The sequence below is a fragment of the Anguilla anguilla genome, chromosome 10 (assembly GCF_013347855.1).
Source record: "Anguilla anguilla isolate fAngAng1 chromosome 10, fAngAng1.pri, whole genome shotgun sequence".
NCBI classification, from domain to species: Eukaryota; Metazoa; Chordata; class Actinopteri; order Anguilliformes; family Anguillidae; genus Anguilla; species Anguilla anguilla.
This window is the reverse complement of record NC_049210.1, coordinates 17,831,878-17,853,092: the sequence shown is the minus strand read 5'-3', so window position 1 is coordinate 17,853,092 and position 21,215 is coordinate 17,831,878. Positions and strand designations below refer to the sequence as shown.

Genomic DNA, 21,215 nt, shown 5'->3' with positions numbered 1-21,215 from the left:
CCTGCTGACATCAGCAGGCACGTAGCAAGCAAGGAGGTGGGCTGCTTTCGTGCTGAGACCAACGGATCATCGCAGCAGTACCAGATTTTTAGCGTGACTGTTACACAAAGCCCGTTTGTCCGGAAAACCAAGTCTGTTCTGCCACACTGGTTGGTGTGCTTCTCTCCTGTGGTTTCTTATGACTGAAGGATGATTAACAGACCTTCAGTAATTCAATAATTCAGGTTCTACAGTTCTACAGAGTGTTGGGTGCCAGGATAACCCCCCCCCCCCCACTGCAGTGTGTAGTTCTGTCATCCAGGTGGTTTCAGTGAATCTGCTGAGGCCGTAGTGTTGCTCCCAGGCTGCACGGCGCCTGCCTTTAAACCTTACTGAGCGCTGGACGGATGTGTTTGCATTAATGGGGGAAAACTCCTCGGTCTGGATTAACAAGGCAACCAGCCGCTTTTCCCACGTGTCCCAAACATCCTGAACTGCATAAAACAGTGGGAGGAGGGGGTCCTTAATTAGGAGCAATCCCAATTAGAAGCACTTCCAAGCCGGGTTCATAGTTTTTACGATGCTGTGGAAAAATACCGGTGATAATGGCGGCGGGAGCGCGTTGGCGGTGCCAGCCGGAGGGCTGTTTTCACTCGCCGAATGAGCCTCTTTCCGCGCGTCGAACGCCGGTTCGCCTCTGATGGAGCTCCGCGCTCGGTTGCCCCGCCGGTAAGGCTGCCGAGCCGTCCAGGGCCCGGGACGCGGTGCGACACATGCGGGCCGCACGTGGGCAGATCGGCCCGGGCCCCACACGTGTTCGCATCGAATAGGAAAGAGAGGGGAAGGAGTCAGGCCTGTGCTGCCTGCGGTCCGCTGATTAGAGTGGCGCTCGTTAAAAACGCAGCTTGCCAGGCTGCCCTGCCATAAACAGTAGCCTGAAAGAGATTTATATTCCTCTGTACACATTGCAACCGCAGGCAAAACCATTAAAGAGCTTCCTGTTTGCCTTGTTTATCTACAGTGGGAACGTTGCGTTGTACAGCTTGAGAATACGGCTATATTCAGTCTCTCGTCTCACTCGTTCAACAGGGCAGACATCTTGTGAAAATGTTTATATTGGTTGGGGATTGAAGGATCCCATGGCACTTATTGAAAGAGAATGGATGTTAACCCCATTGTCCTGATAAAGATCCATTCATGAAACTGTAAATCCCTTTCATTCCCTGAACACTTTGATTCCTCGTATTGTCCAACCAAATGAGAAATGAATTCTCAGCTGTCGTAATTGATTACATGACAGTTAATTAAATTCATAGATTTTAAAAGGACCTTTATGGATTCTGGCTTAGTTACAGCAGTTCTGAAGCACTGGCCTTGCCACAGGAGGGACTGCAGGATGGTGAGAGGGAGAGGGAGAGAGAGTGAGAGTTAGCAGGATGGGGTGAGTTAGCACACGGTGCTCTTTGCCTCATGATTTCTGTGGAAACGTTCAGTCACCGACCAGCACACGGGCACTGAATTAGACCACAACTGTGATGATCACAGAGAGGCAGATGTGGCTGGATTTCTCAGAAACATAACTTTTCTTTTTTTTTTTTTTTTTTAAGAGAGCCACTGAGAATCCCCAGACCCTCTTGGACAGCAGTGAGTGGTATAGTGGTTAGGATGATGGACCGTGACCCTTGGGGTGTACGGCCTGTGTTCACAGGCAAAGTGCTATTCGAGGTCCTAGAATGTAGTAGCCCATATATCAGCAGGAAGCCATCTAAATTTGAGCACTGTCAGACCTCACATTATCCGAGGTGATGCACATTTATCCAGTTAATCTGCTACTTCTGATTAACATTAAATTCTCCCATACATTTGGGCCAAGGTAAAAATGAATGGGCTATTTCTTCATGGGCGATCTTCATATGTTATCTTGGTTATCCCTTGTAGAAATAAAATCTCTTGTGTAATTTAGCAACATGCAAATTTGGAGCCTCGACAGATGAGGGCATCTGCAAAACAGATTTAAAATGCAAAGTGTAGTTAAGCCTGTGTGAGTGTTTCAAAGTCTGGATTATTGTGGTTTGTTGGATTGTTGTGCAGTATTTAGGGTTTTTGTACAGTATTTTGGGTTGCTGTGCATTATTTTGGGTTGTTGTACAGTATTTTGGGTTGTTGTGCGTTATTTTGGGTTGTTGCACAGTATTTTAGGTTGTTGCACAGTATTTTGGGTTCTTCTGCAGTATTTTTGGTTGTGGGAAGAATGTCATGCAGTGCATTAGTAGGAGGAACATTACCTTGTGTCAGGAGATCCCTGGTGTAATGCTTTTACCATCAGTAGCGCGCCATGGAAGTTACTCATGACAGCGTGACTGATCTTCCTTTGAGGCTGCACTTCCTCCCACCGCCATCCGCGGTATTGTAAAATCATCATCTGAGGCTTTGTGGGACTGTCTGTACCTGGTAGTCTGGCCTGGTCTGGTCTAGGTTTGTCCTAGCAGCTCCCCATTGATGGATTGGGTCATTACATCAGGAGGCCTTGCATTGTGTTCATCCCCATAATGGCAGGCAGCCTTGCCGTGACCTCTAGATCATCTGACTGAGGTCAACGGCAAAAGGCACCATGCACACAACCTCTGTGAATGCTGCTGGAGTCTTCTGAGGCTTTTCACAGTTTTGCAGTCCTTCATGAAGATGATGTCAAGCAGTCATAGGATTGGAGTAATAGGGACACAACTGCTTCATGGAGAATTTTTAACTAAGGCGTTGTAGCATTCATAGTGATTTATGGAACTGTTTTTTAATTCCATAAGGCACCTTCATTTGCAAAACTAAGACTAATATGGAAGTATGTGTCATAACAACGTGCAGCATGTGTTTGTAGCTGGGTGGGGGTAGTATAGCGATTAGGAAAATTCATTTGTTATGAGAGTTTCAGGATTGAATTCTAGGAAGTGTGCAGGTTTTGGAACATTGAGGTGATATAGTCTACATTTGAACATTTAAAAATAAATATGTAAAAAGAATTACCCAAAGCAAATAAATGGGCATAATGCACAATAAAAAGTAACAAAACATTCATCCACATTTAGCATACACAACCATTATTATCATTATTAGGCATTATAACTTGAAAGATGGTTTATAGGGAATTATTTAGGTATACTAAATTTGCTATGAGGCACACCTATAAATTATAAATACATGTTTTTAATGATGGTCATTGTAATAAACCACACAACATATGACTGAAATAAAGAATAGAATTGTGCGAATGTGAAGATGTTTTGTTGTATCCCCCCTCCCCCCCTCTTTCCCAGGCCCCTCAGAGGTGGCTGCCTCGGTGAGGTACAACCGTCGGCCCACCTGCCCCGACACCTCCGTGGGGGCCCACCTGCCCACCCCGCCCCCATCCCGCCACAGGAAGAGCCACAGCCTGGGCAACAAGTCAGTCATTGTACCTCCACCTACATTTACACCCAGAAACTACAGATCACTACACTGCCCTTTACACGCCTACACCATGAATTCTGCTTTTCTGTACACATTGTGACCATGGTATCTTAAAAAAAAAAACATTTTCAAGACATGTTAGAGAATTTATGTCGGTGTGTGGTAGTGACTTTTTTTTTTTTACCTAAAGAGGGCAGTAAAATGTAGCTGTAGTGCAAAGTCTGCCTCAATTTAGCCACTACTATATTAAACAGAAAAGGACTACTTCCAGTCTGTCAGCTTTGTGACCTCTGTCGGAAACACATCTACCCCACAGAATAGTAAAAGAACTATAAAGGAAATTGCCTTCTCAAAAAGATGCTTTTCTATGGCCCTCGGTCTAATAATTATAAAAATGCACTTCATAAAACATCTTTTGATGCATTGGCAAGTTTGGTTATGTGGCTATCGCTGAAGCATAAGATAGATTACTTTTTTATTGAATAAATGATATTTCATTTGTTGTTGTTTTTTTAAAAAAAAATTTTTTTAAATGTATCAATTTTTATTTTCAAAATCATATATTTATAGGAACCCTAGGGCTAAACTTACGTTTTAGGATTCAAATTAAGGTTTGGATTAGGCTTAGATAAGCATGAGGCAAGTTTAAGGTTTTGTTCAGGAGTTTGGGTCATGGCTAGTACATCATCTTGAACACTGCATGCTTTATTCTATATTTGTTTATTTAGAAATGCTGTATTTTTAGTAAATTAGCAATTTTACATATAGTTATGTTTTTGTTGCTTTTCACTGTCTGTAGAACCGTTTTATGGCAACTCACCAACACGTGTCGTATATGCAAATTCTACATGTTTCCAGCAGAGGGAGACAAATTCTGATGAACAAAGACAAAGAACAAAAAAAAATTTAAACTGAAAAAACATTTATCTTTTTCTTCAAGCTTGATAGATTTTCTTCCTCTCTCTGTCTTCCTTCATCTCCCTCTTCGTCTCTCCTCTTTCTTCCTCACTCAGCATGATGTGCCAGTTCAGCGTTGTGGAGAGCAAGAGTGCCACCTTCCCCACAGAGAAACCACGCCACCTGCTGGACGACAGCTTCCTGGAGTCCCACAGCCCCGCACGGAACCACACGCTTAACTCTGCACACATCCTCACCAATGGCCTTTCCCGAGGTAGGCACCGGGCCCTGTGTCCTCACTTGGGGCTGCTAAGCCCACGGTTATGCTGCATTTTTTTGTTACACTCCTTCAGCTCATTCTTGTAATTCATTTTAATTACTTAGAACTTACTTCCTTGATTTAAATGTTCTCGGAACGCAGGTGTTCGATTCCGTAGATATTTTAAGCGTTTTGTCACAACCGGTTTCAGTGTCCCAGTTTTCAGACAGTCTGACTCAAGTGTCTTTATTCCCGTCAGACAATCCATCACCATGTTCAGATGTCAAGATAAAATTGTCAAGTAACATCTGCCAAAGAACAGCATGAGTGTTAGGTAGCCCGGTGTTTTTTACATGTGCATTCTTTGACTGGTAACATACAGCGCACTCTCTTTTCTCTCTTTAGGTAGCAGCGAGAGTTCATTCAGCGAGGAGCTGTCATCTGGGGTAGAAAGGTGACATGATTTTTTTAAATTTCAACACATTTTCCTATAACAGCCAGGATCTTTTCATTAAGTTTCATCTGCATGAATACCGTTAATAGAGTGCCTATTAACAAGTTACAGAAATGTATCCGTTTTAGCACATTTTTACGGATTATAATTGATCACGTTAAAGGATAACACTGATCATTTTCATTTTTTCAGTATCATTAAGATATCCTATGAAAATACCAATCCTACTCTCCCTACCTTTTTACCTTTTCCTACCCCATAATGTAATGTACCCCATTTGGTGTTCAACCCAGAAAGCCATTCATTTCAGTTGGGCGCTGGAGTCATTAAATACAATTTAGAAAATGGAACTTACTATAACAGAAAACATGGCCTGTATAGTTTTTGCGAAACAAATTTCAAAACAGAGCAAATAGTTCATTTCAATGGGGACTATCAAAATGAACAATTTAGCCAGGTTCTTCATAATGGTGAATTATGCTGACCAAAGCAACTGTATGTCTCCTTGACTTGTTTTAACATTTGGACGACAGTGGAGTTCTATTACTTCTGGTATATCGGCGTTGGCTAGATGGACAATACTTGTTCGTAGGATGAATTCATTGAGAGTTTAACAGAAGCAATATTGGTTTTGGTATTTTCATGGGTTATGTTGACGATACGGAAAAAAATGTAAATTACCGGTGTTGTCCTTTCAAATGTATTTGTGCTTGTTTGTATTACATAAGCCAGTTGCATTAGCAACTTTGCTTTTGGCTGACATACTAATGAGCATAACATAGATACAGTTTATACCAGACTAAGCAGGCACTTATATATACAGTGTGCACCATAATGTTCGAGACAAAGACTTAAAAAGAAAAAAAATCTGTACTCCACAATTTTAGATTTGTAATCAAATCGTGTTTAAAGTGCTCAGCTTTTATGTCATTTATGTCATTTCTATATATTTTAGTTTCACCATGTGGAAATGACTTTTTATACTTTATACTTTTTATACATAGCCTCCCATTTCTGGGCACCACAATGTTTGGGACAAATGGCTTCACAGGTGTTTCTGATTAGTCAGGTGGGTTCATTTGCTTCCTTAGTGCAGGTATAAGAGGGTTTTCAGTATCTAGTCTTGATTCTAGTGTCCAGTGTGTTTGAAGGCATTTGCTTGAAATTGTGGATTATAGAGCCAAATCAAGAAGAAAAGAAGTGTATTTGTCCCAAACATTATGGAGCTCAGTGTATGCAACATATACATGGAGTTTCATACCCCTTGTAATTACAAGCATTCATTATAATATTACAGTTATGAGCACAAATGTACCTGTTAGTTTTTTTTACCTGCTGAAAGAGATATGAGTTGCTGTCTAGGGCCAAGAAAATGGGACAGGGTCTTTCAGTCTAGCTGCTATGATGCTTAGTGCTCAATTTTGAATGACAAACATATGCTAGTCCTTCACTTACACTTTTTTTTTGTTATTTCTCCATCCTAAACTAGGTCTGTAATTATTGGTTTATGTTCTTTGCTTAGAGAGCCGTAACTTTTACATGGAGTGCCAACCTTAACGCTCCTGACCCTGTGCAAAGACTATCGGCTCTGTTTCAGAAGCTCCTGTGTGCCCCTTTTTCTGTGGGATGAACGAGCATTAAAACAAGGGAACGTTTTTGCTTTGTGACTGTGACTTTATATTTACACGTTTACCTTACATTGCACGCACACTCCATTACGCTGTACACTACGGTCGAGAGGCCTGCGGGCCGAGGTCTGTTGGTGGCTGCTGAACTGACGTGTAAATCTGCAAACAGGGGCCGCATGTATGCCACACTGGGCCCCAACTGGAGGCTTCCGGCCGGCAATTCGCCCCGCAGCCGGAGCTATATGTACAGGTAACAGTGCGGTGTGGTGGTGGTGGGTGTGTCTCCTCGGGTCAACGGTCGAAAAAAATACATGGCCTTTGCATGCCTCATCGACCTTCGTCGATTTCTGTCTCACACCCTCCCCCGCCTCGCCCGTTTTCAGCTGTAGCCCAGAGGCCTCTGCACACTCCCACATGCACACGTCCTCGAACCCAAGTGTGCCTATGGGCCAACAAGTACAACTATCCCCTTTGACCACCTGACTTACTGTCATCACTGTCAGACTGCTTCAGACTCTTGGAGGTGCGGAAGCTGCTTTGATTGCTTCTCCTTTCTTTCTTGTGGGGGATCAAAGTAACTAACATAGTTTTAGGATTATCCATCCAAAGAGCCCAACGGGCAGTTAGAGGTATGGTGAAACGCGCTGTCAGGTTTCTGCACTGAGGTAAAAACACGAGCGCCAGTGTCGACTGAGTGGAGCCCTTAGCCGCATTGCTGCATTCACTCATTGGCCTTTTGGCTACAACCTGCATTCCTTCTGACGTACTTCACTGCGCTATGCCCTTGGACGTAAACTTTGTGAAATGCTCTTCGACGGAGAGAACCTCACCCCTGTCCTGCTTACAAGGTCATTGGTGTGTTCGGTTGAACATTGCAGGCAGGCTGACGTTTAGAAGCATACTTTGTGTTGCCATCCCATTTCAGCCCCCCACCACCCTACACCATAACCGTCTTTACATGGGCCTGTCGGCACAGCCTGCATGCACTGTGGATTGGGGCTGTCTGTCTGTAGCAGGGTCCCTGCTGGTTGCTTGTGTTGTCACAAAAAGGAGGTAGAATGTGGAATTACTTCCGTATTCTGCATTGTGCTACATTGTTTCTATGTGTCCATGACTGTGCGCAGTTCCGCAATATGTGAGCATTATTTATATGAGCGATATATGAGATTAAGATCACTGTATGATTCCCAATATTGAGCGGTCTATTCCATTTTGCCCTGCAGCATGGCATTTCATTCATAATAATAATAATAATAATAAGTGCTCATTCCGAGTAGTATGATATTGCACATTGATAACATAAACTTGCAAATACATTACTTGATGCCCTACAAAAAAAAACAAATTAGAAAATATGAAAGTATAACATCCATTTATACCTGTTTACTGAAACTTTAAGCATCTGGCTTCTTGCTTAAGGATTCCGTTGGTAGCACAGGTGTCAAACCTGATTTTCAGGCTCTGCTTCGTAAGGACTGCACACAGTCTGCCAGCTGTTTAATGATGTGGTATTTCATAACCATGTGGCTTCATGATGTTCAGGTAAGATTAAAAGCACTGTTATTTCTGTGTGTGTTCTTTGTCCCCCCCCCAACCCCCAGCCCGTCAGGTGCAAACTCCAGCTACGAGTGCAGTGCTTTGGCAAGCATCACCATGGAGGGCCCCCTGCGGAGGAAGACCTTGATGAAGGAGGGCAGGAAACCGACGGTGAGGGGACGTCAGTGGCAGACACGCTTCATACATTGACGTTATCAGTCCAAAAAAGTATTGTGTCCTCAGAACCATTGTGAACCGCTTATCATTTCATATTTCGAAAGATAACAACTAGCCCTGTATATCGACAATATAATTTCACCATTTCATCTAAACGGTTGGCTTCTCACTCCTTAAATAAACAGACAGCTTGGCCTTTGTTTAGAAACCCTGCAGGCACTGTCATCGTACATTTACATCAGTGTGTTTGCATTCAAATGAAGGTCTTCGTTTCAAACAAACGTATTACTGTGAGAAAACTACACCCCTGGACACCTAGAATAGTCAGCAGCCCTTCAAAATGGGAGGCGCTGTGTCTGTAAACACAGGGTTTTCCTTCTTAAAAAATGAATGAAATCGCATCTTTATAATGAAGCACTTATCTTTCCAAAGGGGAGTTTGACAAAGAAGTTTGCTCACCTCTTTAAATTAAATGTATTTATGTCTATGTTCATTGTATTATGTATAGTTCTCTGTTCTCTTTCCATGATCTATGTCTGTATCCCATCATTTTTTCCTATGAAGTAAACTGTAAATAAATGTCATATATGTATCACAGTTATTTTTATTCCCTGTGGAAAATAATCAATTTGAAGGCTCTTGTGACACAAAATTCACTGCTATTATTTAATGATTATTTATTGGTTAAATAGCTGTCATTCATTTTGTTCATCGTGTTTTTTCCTTTCTAAGCTGTCTTCCTGGACACGTTACTGGATTGCCCTCTCTGGGTCCACCCTCGTCTATTTTGGAGCCAAAGCCCTCAGAGCCTCTGAGAGGAAACATGTGAGTTGTCATGGCAACAACTGTACCAGTCAGAACTACTCAAAACAGAACGAATGCTTAGACGTTGACTAAGTGTTAAGTTTACTTAGGTATAAAAAAAAACATTACAGACAAAGCTTTTTTCAGTTTGACCGAGACATGTTTGAAGAGAGGAATGCTCACTGAAAAATCTCTCTGACTGAACGGCCAAAACAGAAAGAGATACTTTCACAGAGAATGGGGGGAAGACTTCTGACTTCTTTCCCATCTTGCTTATCTTCATGTTGTGCTGTGCTCACTCTCCCAGTACAAATCCACGCCCTGTAAAAAGATCACCATCACGGGATGGATGGTGGTGCTTCCCGATGACCCGGAGCACCCCAATATCTTCCAGCTGAATGACCCTGACAAAGGTGAGCCGGGCCAGGGGGCTGGCTGCCAGTGTACCACTGGGAAGAAGCAGGTGGAACGTTTTTTATTTTTGTTTTTTTGTTCAGATTTTTTTTTTCCAACACTGCTAAATCATCAAGGGATGGGAGTGTGATATACCTTTGGTTTGGCATCAGGAAATAATTGCTTTGTGTGAAATCACATGTTGACACATGGTAAACATTGTAAACAATGACTGCCCTGTGTTCGGCAGCCAAAATTGCTGCTGCCAGTTGTCATTTATTTAATTATTGTGAATGTCGTGTACAAATGGACTGCATTTATATAGCGCTTTGATGCTTCTCATTTTGCCAGAGCAGTTAGGGGTTAGGTGTCTTGCTCAAGGACACTTCGACACGCCCAGGGCGGGGTTTGAACTGGCAACCCTCCAACTGCCAGACAATCGGTCTTACCTCCTGAGCTATGTCGCCCCAACAACTTTGTTTAACTTTTGAGTCATATAGTTCAAGTAGTTCAATGTACTTGAAGAACTACTTGACATTCGGGACAGTGAAGATAAAGTAAAATATGTTTAGGTTCTGAATCCAGCGGTTTTAATGGCTTGTTTAACATCGTATCTACAGTTAAAACTATCCAACATAAGATATATTTATTTGATTTAATTTGGTAATTATTATTAAAGATGTTAATTATTACTATTAATTATAATTATAAATATAATTATAATTAAATAGCTGACGTTGGCAGAGCAACCTTAACCTTTATCTAAATGTATAACCAGATTAAAGTTAAGAAATTAAGTTAATTAACAACAGTATACAACATCTAATCTTAAACAAAGGTCAACTACCTTAAACAACAAATGTTTAAGACATGGACAGGTTACAGTCACCAAAGAAGTGAACGAAGGAAGATACCAAACCACAACCTGTTTCTCCAAAGATAGTAAAAAAAACCTTGATCGAATTTAAAAAACCAAGACAGCTGAATATTCCTAAAAGCCAGGGATGAAAATGCAGCACACACCAAACACCCAGAAACCCCCGGGTCAGATTCAGATTCCCCAGGTGTCAACAGCACATATCAACCCCTGAAAAGCCATTGCAACAGATGTTATCTGACTGCCTTTAAGCACTCAAAAAATTGTAACTAAAGTAAAGGTCTGCATTATGTTTTGCAAGCAGGGAGGGGGAACGGTTGGGGGGGGAGGGGAAGGTTGGACTGGGGCCAGACAAGGGATGCCTAATCTGAAAGATAGCAAATATTGAAGTTCAGATCTGAGTACTATATTATTATCAAAAGATTTGTGGTTTTAGCCTCTTTATAAAAAGTTAAATATGTTTTATGTTTGGAGGTAATCCAGCTCAGTTATTGAATGCCTTTAAAACAAATGGAACTTTACTTCTGCTTATAGAAAGAGGTGATATTTGTAGATAAACTATTGTTAAATCCAGCCAGGAGCATTTGATAGGCATTCTCTGGTCATGCTAATCTCTGGCCTTCAATAGTTTTGGTGTCCTGAGTTCCCTCCAGAAGGCACTAAAGTAATAAAAGTTTCTAAGGAGAGGAAACTCCAGGACACCCCAGGTTTACATTTGCAAGACTTTTGGCGTGACTAAATGCCCAAAGACATCCATTCCCTTGCCTGTGGGATGGAAGAAGACAGAGAGAGACAACAGGGCAGGTTTACCTGATCACATTATATTGTCTCCTTCTCAAAGGCAGTAATCTAAAAACTAGATATCCAACAAAGCAATGTGTGATGTTTAAAACCTTTTCACTTCACTTATATTTGGGTTGATATTTATTATGTGCTCTACAGGTAATGTTTACAAGTTTCAGACTGGATCCAGATTTTCTGCAATAATATGGCACAAGCACCTAGAGGACGCCTGTCGGAGCAGTAGGCCCCAGGTATGTGTTGTAACAATGATGCGTGCAGAAACAGTGTAAAGTTTCATAAGTCGAAACCTTGTGTAAACCTGCAGCCTTTCGTTCTGGTTTTCATTTGAGGTTAGGTCACACGGATGTGTTTCACAAAGCAGGCTGGCTGAGTCTGACAATGTATTCATGAAAATCAGGCTTATTTTTGTTCATAAAACAAGCTGAAACACTGTAGCCACTTTACAGTTAGTCATATTGACACACACGACATATCAGCCAGTGTTATGCTGCATCCAAGCAGTGTGACTTGATCTACGCCTGACTTTCATAATAACGGCCTGTATATCTGACCAATGAATTCCCAATTGGTTAAGGAGTTGCTGTTAAACGTGACGTAAGATGCTGATCTGTCTGTCAAAGCCATTTTGCTAATGCAGTTGACGGAATTGGCTTGCCATTCTCTTGCCTTTTGTAGTGAGTGGTGCATGCAAAGTTTGCCATCTTAAAAGGAAAACAGCATGAATTCCGTTATCTTTTTTCAGCCTTTGTTCAGAAGTTTATCTGCCTTGCCCTGGAATCACAAGCCACTGAGAACCCTTTCACATTCAGTGTCTGTGATATTCTCTTTTTCTCCCTCACGCTCTAGATACCAGCCAACCTTATGTCGTTTGAGTAGACTCCGCCTGACAATTGCCTTGCAGAGTAAAGTGCCAACCCCATCCGGATGAGAGAGCCAGAATCAAACATGTGGAAAGACAGGGGGTTCGAGCAGAGAACATTGAAAGCACTTTTTGCGCCGCGCCATTGCTGTAGGTAGAGTGGTTGCTTGCCCTCTCCCACCCACTGACCCACAACCCCCCCCCCCCCCCCCAAACGGTGTGCCCAAGCCAAGATTCGTTTGGAAACTAGAAGAGCTAACAGACTCATCTGGAGGGGGGGAGGCAACAAATGTAGCGGTTAGCTTCTTGTTTTTTTTTTTTAATCACAGGAAAACAAACTTGCGAAGGTTGCCGTTTGAAGGAAACGGGTGAAGAGATGTAGCAACCTCCGCATGGAGACTCCTGCCGGGCTGACATCAGTCATTTATTTTGTGTGTTTTTTTTTTTGTTTTTTTTTGTCACACCGCTTCATGTAAGTGGGGGAAAAATAGATGTTAGCCCATGTTGGGTTTTTAAATGAAAGGAAACGAAAAAAGAAGAAATGCACAGAGGGGAAAAAAAACAGACTACTGACAGTGTTAAAATGGATTATTAGGGATTGTAGAGGGAAGCAGCAACTCTTCATGTCCCAGGACTCCCGCCTTACCCAGAAGGGTGGCGTACTGCGGGAGGTTCACTGTCTGGCCCTACCACTCGACTCGCCTGCTCGGAATGCAGAAATCCAATGCATTTTGGCACCCTAAGAATTAACCTTGACCCCAGATGAGTTAAATATGTGTATGTAATACAATACATATTGATAATGCAAAAAAAAAAAAAGCATTGATTGCTTAGATTGTTTGCTTTGCTGGAGAGGTAACAGAAACTTCTTGAGAAGACATCATTTTATCATGTTAACATCCGCCCACATGACTGTACTAATATAATGCTATACACGCAACTCATCTTATTTGCTGTGGGCTGGTGAATTGGCGAAGGGTGTGGTTGATATTTTTCCAGCCGCAGTGCACACTGTGAATCAACCTTATGGACCTTTCAGTGTACATTAATACAGTATTATTAGACAATAAAAACGTTTGAGCCATATTGTCAACAAACCTTTCAATTAAATCTTTAATTGCAAATAGTGCACCCTGGGAGTGTGTTATTGCAAACAATATTTTGGGAATGAATTCTCCACCAAGAGGAACATGCTGCTCACTGAACTGCAGAATAAGTCCTTAACTGTGCCTCAGGAGACATGGTTAATATCGTTACAAAGTTATGTTGTCGTCATTTTTTAGGTTTGTTCTACTGAGCCAGACGATTTTTTTTAAATTGGGCTGTTTCAACAATGATATATATGTGCTGTAGTAATTGTATTCATTTAAAGAACTGTAAATAAACCTGTTTCCTGTTTTTTTGTTTTCCCCCTTCAGGTTTACTGCACTGTAGTAGGAAGCACATCTGCACTTGTATGTGACAGAAAATAATCCAGACTCCCCCCACCCCACCCCACTTTGCCAATTTTGTTGTGCATTTCATTCTAATGGTAGAAACCTAGTTCTATATATTGAAAACCGATATAAACACACATACATGCGGTCTGTATTTGGACAGTCACAGAATGTTTGAATGTTTTAGCTCTGTACTCCACATTGAATTTGAAATGGAATTGTGAATATGACATGATATGAGGTCAGACTGTCAGGTTTAATTTGAGTGTATTTAGATTCATATCTGTTGATCGGTGTAGGAAATACAGGCATTTTTATATATCCCCCCCCCCCGCCCACCATTTTGGGGGACCAAAAGTAATTGGAAAAATTAACATTATCTTAAATAAAGTAATCATATTTAGTACTTGGTTGCAAATCCATTGCATTTGATGAGTGCCAAAAGGCTGCAACCAATAGACACCACCAAATGCTGGGCATCTTCCCTTGTGATGCTCTTTCAGGCCTGTACTTTTCGCCTTCAGCTTTGTCTTCAGCCAGTGAAATGCATTTTCAGCTGGATTCAGGCCACTTTTAGGTCCGGAAACACTTGAATGCTTTAGTTTTTACATTGCCATGACATCATTCAAATGAAAATGCAAAAGCCCGCTTTATCTGACGATTTGAAAATTTAAATGCAAAGTCCATTTCTTGCCCTCTACAACACAACCCTATCATAATTTAAATGAAAATGGCAAAACCACATTAGAAATGGCAGTTTCTTATTGTAACTGCATTATCCATGAAAAAGATTAAATGATAATTCAGTTGGCCATTAGTCATTTCATTTTTCATGATTTAGTGGCACGAGTGTGACATAAATCAATTCCACTGCCATTGCTTCCGTTTGCATTATAAATGTTGTGTGGTCATGCAAAAACCCTGCCAAAATTCAAATTGGAAACGTAATCCATCTTTTGCATTTTAATTTTCAAAGTCAAAAGACCTGCTAGTCAAAGGACAGGGGCTTTACCGGCACGGTTCAAATCAAACCAAGTAGTCTCCCTTACACACACAATGGTGTCTAGATTTGAAAAATTCTAGTGCCTGGATTATTACTACAGGCAAGATCACCAAGGTTGCTGAGCTTGTGAGGTGTGGAGCAGCACTGACCAAGCAAGGAATGTCTAAATGATACTGTAGCAGTGGATGGACATAAACTTACACATGGGACTAAAACCAAGGTGGATTATAAATACTGCTTCCCATCAAAGATGCCACTCAACATTAATAATAAAACTGTCTTACAGTTAATGAGTAGGAACTTTTACATAAACGTAAATTACGCTGCTTTACTTCAAAATGATGTTCAAACTGCTTGCGTTAAGGTTATATTTAAGTTAAGTTAAATTAAATATTTTTTACTAAAGTATGACTGTCCAGGTTATTTTCTTTTAGCCTAAATGTACTTCAAGTGACCACTGTCAGTTGCAGTTAGCTAATTTAGCGTAATTTAGCAATCTTTGCAGCCGGGATGTACAGTGGCAGCCATTACACCGGACTGGACTGTAACACCCATTTCTTTCAAGCCCCTGCCTACACAGTTTGATTGACAGGTCTTTTGACATTTTCAGTTTGAATTTTGGCAGGGTTTTCGCATGACCACATGAAAATGATAATGAAAATAGAAGCAATGCCTTTGGACTTGATTTATGTCACACTTGTGCCACAAAAACATGAAAATGAAATGATAAATGGCTAATTGAATCATTTCATTTTTGTCATGGATAACGCGGTTACAAGAAACTGCTATTTCAAATGTGGTTTTTCATTTTCATAAATCATGACAGAGTTGTGTCATTGAGGGAAAGAAAAATTGATTGTGAAATGGACTTTGCATTAAAATGTTCAAATTGTCAGATGAAGTGGGCGTTTGCATTTTCATGTGATTTGTGTCATGGCTTTTGCACACAACAAATAAAAATCAAATGTAATTGCTGATTTGCATTTCCATTTGAATTTTGCAGCGGAAATGCTTCCACAGCCAGCAGCCACATCATCAATAAAGACAAGTGAGCCAGTTCTAATGGCAAATGTACATGCCCAAGCCATAACGCTACCTCCACCATATTTCACAGATGAGGAGGGATGCTTTGGATCATGAGCAGCTCCTGTCTTTTGCCACACTTTCCTCTTTCCATAAGTTTGGTACAGGTTAATACTCGTCTCATCTGCCCATAAGACTTTGTTCCAGAACACGGTTTTTTAATATACTTTTTTTAAGCAAACCCTAATCATTGGCCATTCTGTTCTTGAGTTTTACCAGTAGTTTGAGTCTTGCGATGAATACTGAGGTTATGCTTTTGTAGTCTTCTCTTTATGGTAATATTTGAAAAATTGATGTCCAAGTATTCTTCGGTCATCCCCTACAGTGGTCTTCTGTGGACTACCAGGTCGCTTGCTATTTGCTGAGCTCACCGATGCATTCTGGCTTTGTAACAATGTATCAAACAGTTGATTTTGATACACCCAATGATTTGATTAAGATAAGAGCAACAGACTCCAAATGTAAATGCCACACCAAGAATCAACTCTAGCTTTTTTGTGCATGGACTAATGATGAAATGACACACAGCTGGCCAAGAAACAGCAGCCAATTTTCCAATGAAATTTGGACTAAAGTGGACTATGTATATAAAGGGCTATAATATAGGGACCTCTCTGTAGGTTTGCATGTTCTGCTTGTGTCTGTGTGGATTTCCAAAAACAGACTCCAGAGGGAATCAAGACAAGATACTGAAGGCTGTCTTATACCTGCACTAAGGAAGCAACTGAAAACACCTGTGAAGCCATTATGTTCCAATCATTATGGCACCCTGAAATGGGAGGGCTATGTATAAAAAGTGCTGTTATTTCTACACGATGTGTATTAAAATACCTTTTTAATGAAAGCTGAGAATCTGCACTTTATTTGCACGTGCATTGTTTGATTGCAAATCTAAAATTGTGGAGTACAGAGCCAAATCAAGAACAAATATGTCTTAGTCCAAAACTTTATGGAGCTCACTGTATGCGCGTCTGTGTGTATGTGCGTGTGGAGATGTGCCTAAAGAAATTTGAACTGCTGAAATTTCATACGGTGCGTGAAAAAAAACTTGAATTACATTAATACAGATGTTGACAGAGCCGTTGTGTGGTTTTACTTTTATGTACAGCTTTTTGTTTTGTGCGGACTTAAATCTGTACACTGAAACTATACAGTGTTAGCTTTTTGTTGTAGATCATAAACTTAGATGTAACATAAGTGTTTTTTTAAGCATGTCAGAAGAGAGAGTTGAGAGATGACTGCGGGACCATCAGCAGGAAAGAAAGGGGTCACTGGAAAAGTATTACCAAATAATGTCTTAAGTCTTTAGCATTTTCAGCGCATAATGGCAGCTATGAGTGTGAATTAGAACTGCCATTTCAGATTAAAGTTAGAATTAGAAGTAAACTCTAAAAAGATATATTTCCACATTGAAACGTATTTGATTTCAATTGCGTTACAATGTTGGTTATGTGTGTATATGTATTTAATGTGTGTGTGCACATGTGTATGTATGTAGAAACACACACAGATAAATACATTTAATATTATAACCAATAAAAAATCCCTCTGTTAACTATTGATCAGATAGGACCTGCTGTACAAGTTGCACCAAGTTTTCACAATGAACAGTGGTGTGGCTATTGCACCTCTTCTAGAGGCCTGGATGTCTAAATCCACATGATTTGAGAAACTGCTCTTGCTTACTGCATATATCTCTTCCAGATCACCCTCTTCACTATGTGCTAACAAAATCTCTCTCCAAAAGAAAGGACACTGATAGATCCCACTGACGAAAGAGTATGTCCATCTCTTAGGGCAAGTCAGCAGAATTAGCTCCAGTTTTCTCTGACGTTCTTGACGTGTCTGTCATATAAAGGAAAAACATTTTAAATGCCTTGCAACCCCCTATTATCATTAGTTAAAATATGTGTTCATTTAAATTATAATGAGTTCGAGTGAAACACATTAGTTTGTCAAACTTGGTTATGGGATATGAACCTTGCTGTATTTATTTAAAATGTGACATATTTCATATTTGGAAATATCTCAGCAGTTTAAAACAATATAATTTTCTTTTGTATGCTATTGCAAGTTTTGTAACCAAGAGAAGAATTTTAGAGTGCCAAAATGCATGGTTGATCCATTTTGCTACGAGGCTGGTCTGTGTTATTTCCTGAAACCGTGTCCAATATCTTTTTATACACTTGATGTTGTTTATTTTATTTTATTTTATTTTACTTTTTTGGAAAAGGTTGTGTGGAATGTTGCTTAGTTTAGTTGCTCAGGCTGTAATTGCTCCATGAAACTGATGCATGTTGTTTATGTGTGAATATAGTTTTCCTGGTGTCTATATTTACCATAAAAATGAAAACCACTTCCACTGCCCTGTGAATACTTTGCTAAATTATTTGTTACCCCTTTTGCCTTGTAATAAGTTGCTGTATTTTATCAGCTTGTAACAACACTGTTTCACAAATTAAACATGTTTATGTAAAAGAATGCTGTGATTTTTCTGGATAATTGCAAAACAGAAAACTTTTTTTTTTTCAATTTCTACCTACAATAGCACAAAAAGATGAGTTTTACTTAAAAATAATCTTAGACATGACTTTCCTCGAAATAGCCTCCTTTGGCTTTAATTACAATTAAATTAATTATTGGAAGTCTATCCAGTCATTTTGCAAAGTGGGAGGTGGAGGGGTTGGAAGGAGGTGGAGGGGTAATTAAATTGAGTGAAATCTAATCTACCTTAAGTTTTTTTAAACCTCAGGTAGCATAATACCTTTAGCCTGTAGTGCAAGTAAAGTCGGCACTAAAGTTGCAGGAAATACGGCAGAGAAGAAGGAGTTAGGCGTAGACGTGCTGGCCCAAGTAAACATTGCAGCAAGAAGGTTATTCCCTGTGAGAAATTGCAAAGAAACATTTTTTTACAAGATTACCAGGTGTTCAGTACTCAGTCAGAAGATTCATTTTTAGGAAAAGTGCATTTTTTGGTGGTGGGGTGCTGACTAAAGCTCTTGATACCTATAGGTCAGCGCCCAGCCAGATACAAACGTTAACCCGGTGTGGTGAGCTTGCAGAGATAGCACAAGCAGGATCATTAATGTGCTGTTTTGTTATCTGCGTGTCTTTATTTGATAGCTTGGTGTTTTTCTTTGATCTTTGAATTTATAAGTGGGAAGGTGCAATGGTTCTGGGAGACCATGTCAATATGACCTTCTTACACGCCATTCACGTATGGCCACCTCCCTACACATGCACTTTTGCATCTGTATATTACCATCATTGCACATGCTGTAAAATAAACTGCATTCACTTTACCCTGGCATTACCCTTTTTGACGGCTACCACTGCACACCTTGCAGTTTCAGGGTCCTAACATAAGCGTGGAACTCAGGATGTCTGCAACCCATAGTCACTATACACTATGTTGCCATAGCAAGATACAGAATTGTATCTATGCAGGCTACACAAGCCACATTCGCATCTACTGCAATAGATAACAATCCGTGTAGAGCCTACTGATGGATCCCTTGCAGTTCTCTTTCTACGCACAACAGTTACAGAGAAAAGGTTAAAACAGTATTTTGGAGTCCGTTAACTGAGATAACATTAAAATAATCCCGTTCCTGTTGCACCTGGTAAAACTACATGCATTCCTTCGCCACACAGATACATCTGTTTGGTGTAATTGAGGGGTTTCTTGCACATGCTTTGTTTTGTACGAATATAAGAGGATTACTTGACATTAAGAGATTTTTGTACGGTGACGTGCCTTGTGGCATAGGTACAGTCATGTCACATATCAAGAAATGTGACCCATATAGCACTGTCTGCCTTTTGAAACTAGTCAGGCATGCTTTGATTTATTGCTGTCAAATGATGGTTCAACATTTGAATGCTATTCAAACTGTAAAAAAACTAAATGACATACGAAGGTGAAAATTATGAATATGAAAGAAAAAAATGCAATGTGCCTTTATTACAGCTGTCTTTCTTTCAACGTGGGTTGCGTTTAACCAAAAATAAATCTCACATCATAGCATCTCTGTTGAAAATGGAAGTCGCTGGATTAGGCATGGTCATGCTGTTACTTGACGGACATGGCACTTTCATTGCATCACTGGTTCCTCGGTGTGATTGGAACGCGTCTTTTCTTCTGCTGAGAGTATGGTGGCATAGAATATAGTGAATAGTGAATAAAAAGAAATCTCGGGCTGCATGCATACAAGTTTGCATAGAATCTGCACTGCGATGAGTGATGTTAGCAGGGTAATATGAGTCCCAATGTGAGCGTGGCTGGTTGCCATGTTTATGTTGGGGTTGTGCAAACCAGACATGTGGTTAGTAATGTGGTAACAAATGTATTAAAAATACATTCATAATGCATGTTATCGCATTATTAACAACACGCCTATACCAGGGCTGAATTTTTTTTTCAGGATTTAAGACCACTTTATTGTAAATTGCCCCACAGGATCAAAATTCTTTTTAGTCACATTTCTCAAAATTGTGTGCCTTAAATGTATTTAAACAAAAGAAATATAAAAGTGTACTGTATATAGATCATAAAAGCCATCTTGATTGTTCATGCTAACTTCTTTTTCCCAATTTGACAGCGTTCGTATTTATACGCAAATAAAGAATATCTGAACGTCATTTTTGTTTGCAATGTTGACAGCCCTACTTAGCTGTGTTCAAACATAACATGATGACATTTCACCTCAGAAATTTTCTTTTGGGTGTGGCCCTTTTTTCTATGGGTATAGTCTGGGCCATATTTAGGCAGTTATAAAAAACCTTCTTAAAAAAAATGGTTTTCCCTGTTGTGTTTGTCTCATTACTGTTATCTTCCATCAAATGCTCTCACAAGTTTATATTTTATACATCTACAGTGCTCATATAAACCATATTGTTTTCAAGTAAACTGTATTTCACCATAAGTAGAATGCTTTAATGAACGAATTATACAAGCAGAGTGCATTCTAATATTTGTACGGGGATACAAGACAATGTGAAATATACAAAGGTTATTTTGCATTTATCTTGCTGTGGTAATGCATGTAAACAGGAGTGTCCCTTTAGGAAATCACTTTCCTTCATGGAAATTCATGATTAATAATCAATTTATGTTTTTTTAAATTTTTTTAAATCTCCCGCCTTTTGTGATGGTTTCACCATATAGAATATATTGTAACAGCAGGGATTTGGTGAGGCTCAAATTTGGGTCTTACAGTACTTTTCTAAGTAACAGCCACTGCATTAAGATGGATTCACCTTTAGCTGGGTGGTCAGGTCGGCGGTCTTGCGGACCGCATTGTCACTCTATTCTCCACTGTCCCCACAGTGTTCCCTCATGCTTGTATGCCACTTAACGGGCTGCCGTACCTGTGGGGCACCGCCCTGCCCATCGAGGCACCGCCTCCACTATTTCACTTCTAACACCAATGTAACGGCAGGGATCTGGCGAAGCTTGAACTCGTGTCCAGGGGGAGAAGAAGCTGCATTAACCGCTGCACAGAAGATTAATTCACCTTTAGCGGGGTGGTTAGGTTGGCTCTCATGTGGACCACAATGCTACATACACTATTTTTTACCAACAA

General features: G+C 40.4%; 1 protein-coding gene across 6 annotated transcripts in view; it reads left to right on the top strand.

Moving 5' to 3' along the window:
• ralgps1 (Ral GEF with PH domain and SH3 binding motif 1) overlaps positions 1–15,442 on the top strand; it is a 170,851-nt gene extending 155,409 nt beyond the window's left edge. For 5 of the 6 annotated variants that reach the window (XM_035436319.1, XM_035436316.1, XM_035436317.1 and 2 more), the window contains 9 exons: positions 3,288–3,414; positions 4,434–4,591; positions 4,982–5,030; positions 6,828–6,908; positions 8,260–8,365; positions 9,104–9,196; positions 9,483–9,588; positions 11,388–11,479; positions 12,096–15,442. In XM_035436319.1, coding sequence (XP_035292210.1) covers positions 3,288–3,414; positions 4,434–4,591; positions 4,982–5,030; positions 6,828–6,908; positions 8,260–8,365; positions 9,104–9,196; positions 9,483–9,588; positions 11,388–11,479; positions 12,096–12,125 — 842 coding nt within the window. In that variant the 3' untranslated portion in view covers positions 12,126–15,442. The remainder of the gene's footprint in view (positions 1–3,287; positions 3,415–4,433; positions 4,592–4,981; positions 5,031–6,827; positions 6,909–8,259; positions 8,366–9,103; positions 9,197–9,482; positions 9,589–11,387; positions 11,480–12,095) is intronic. The other variant, XM_035436321.1, reaches the window with a different exon arrangement.
• The last annotated feature ends 5,773 nt before the right edge of the window (positions 15,443–21,215 follow it).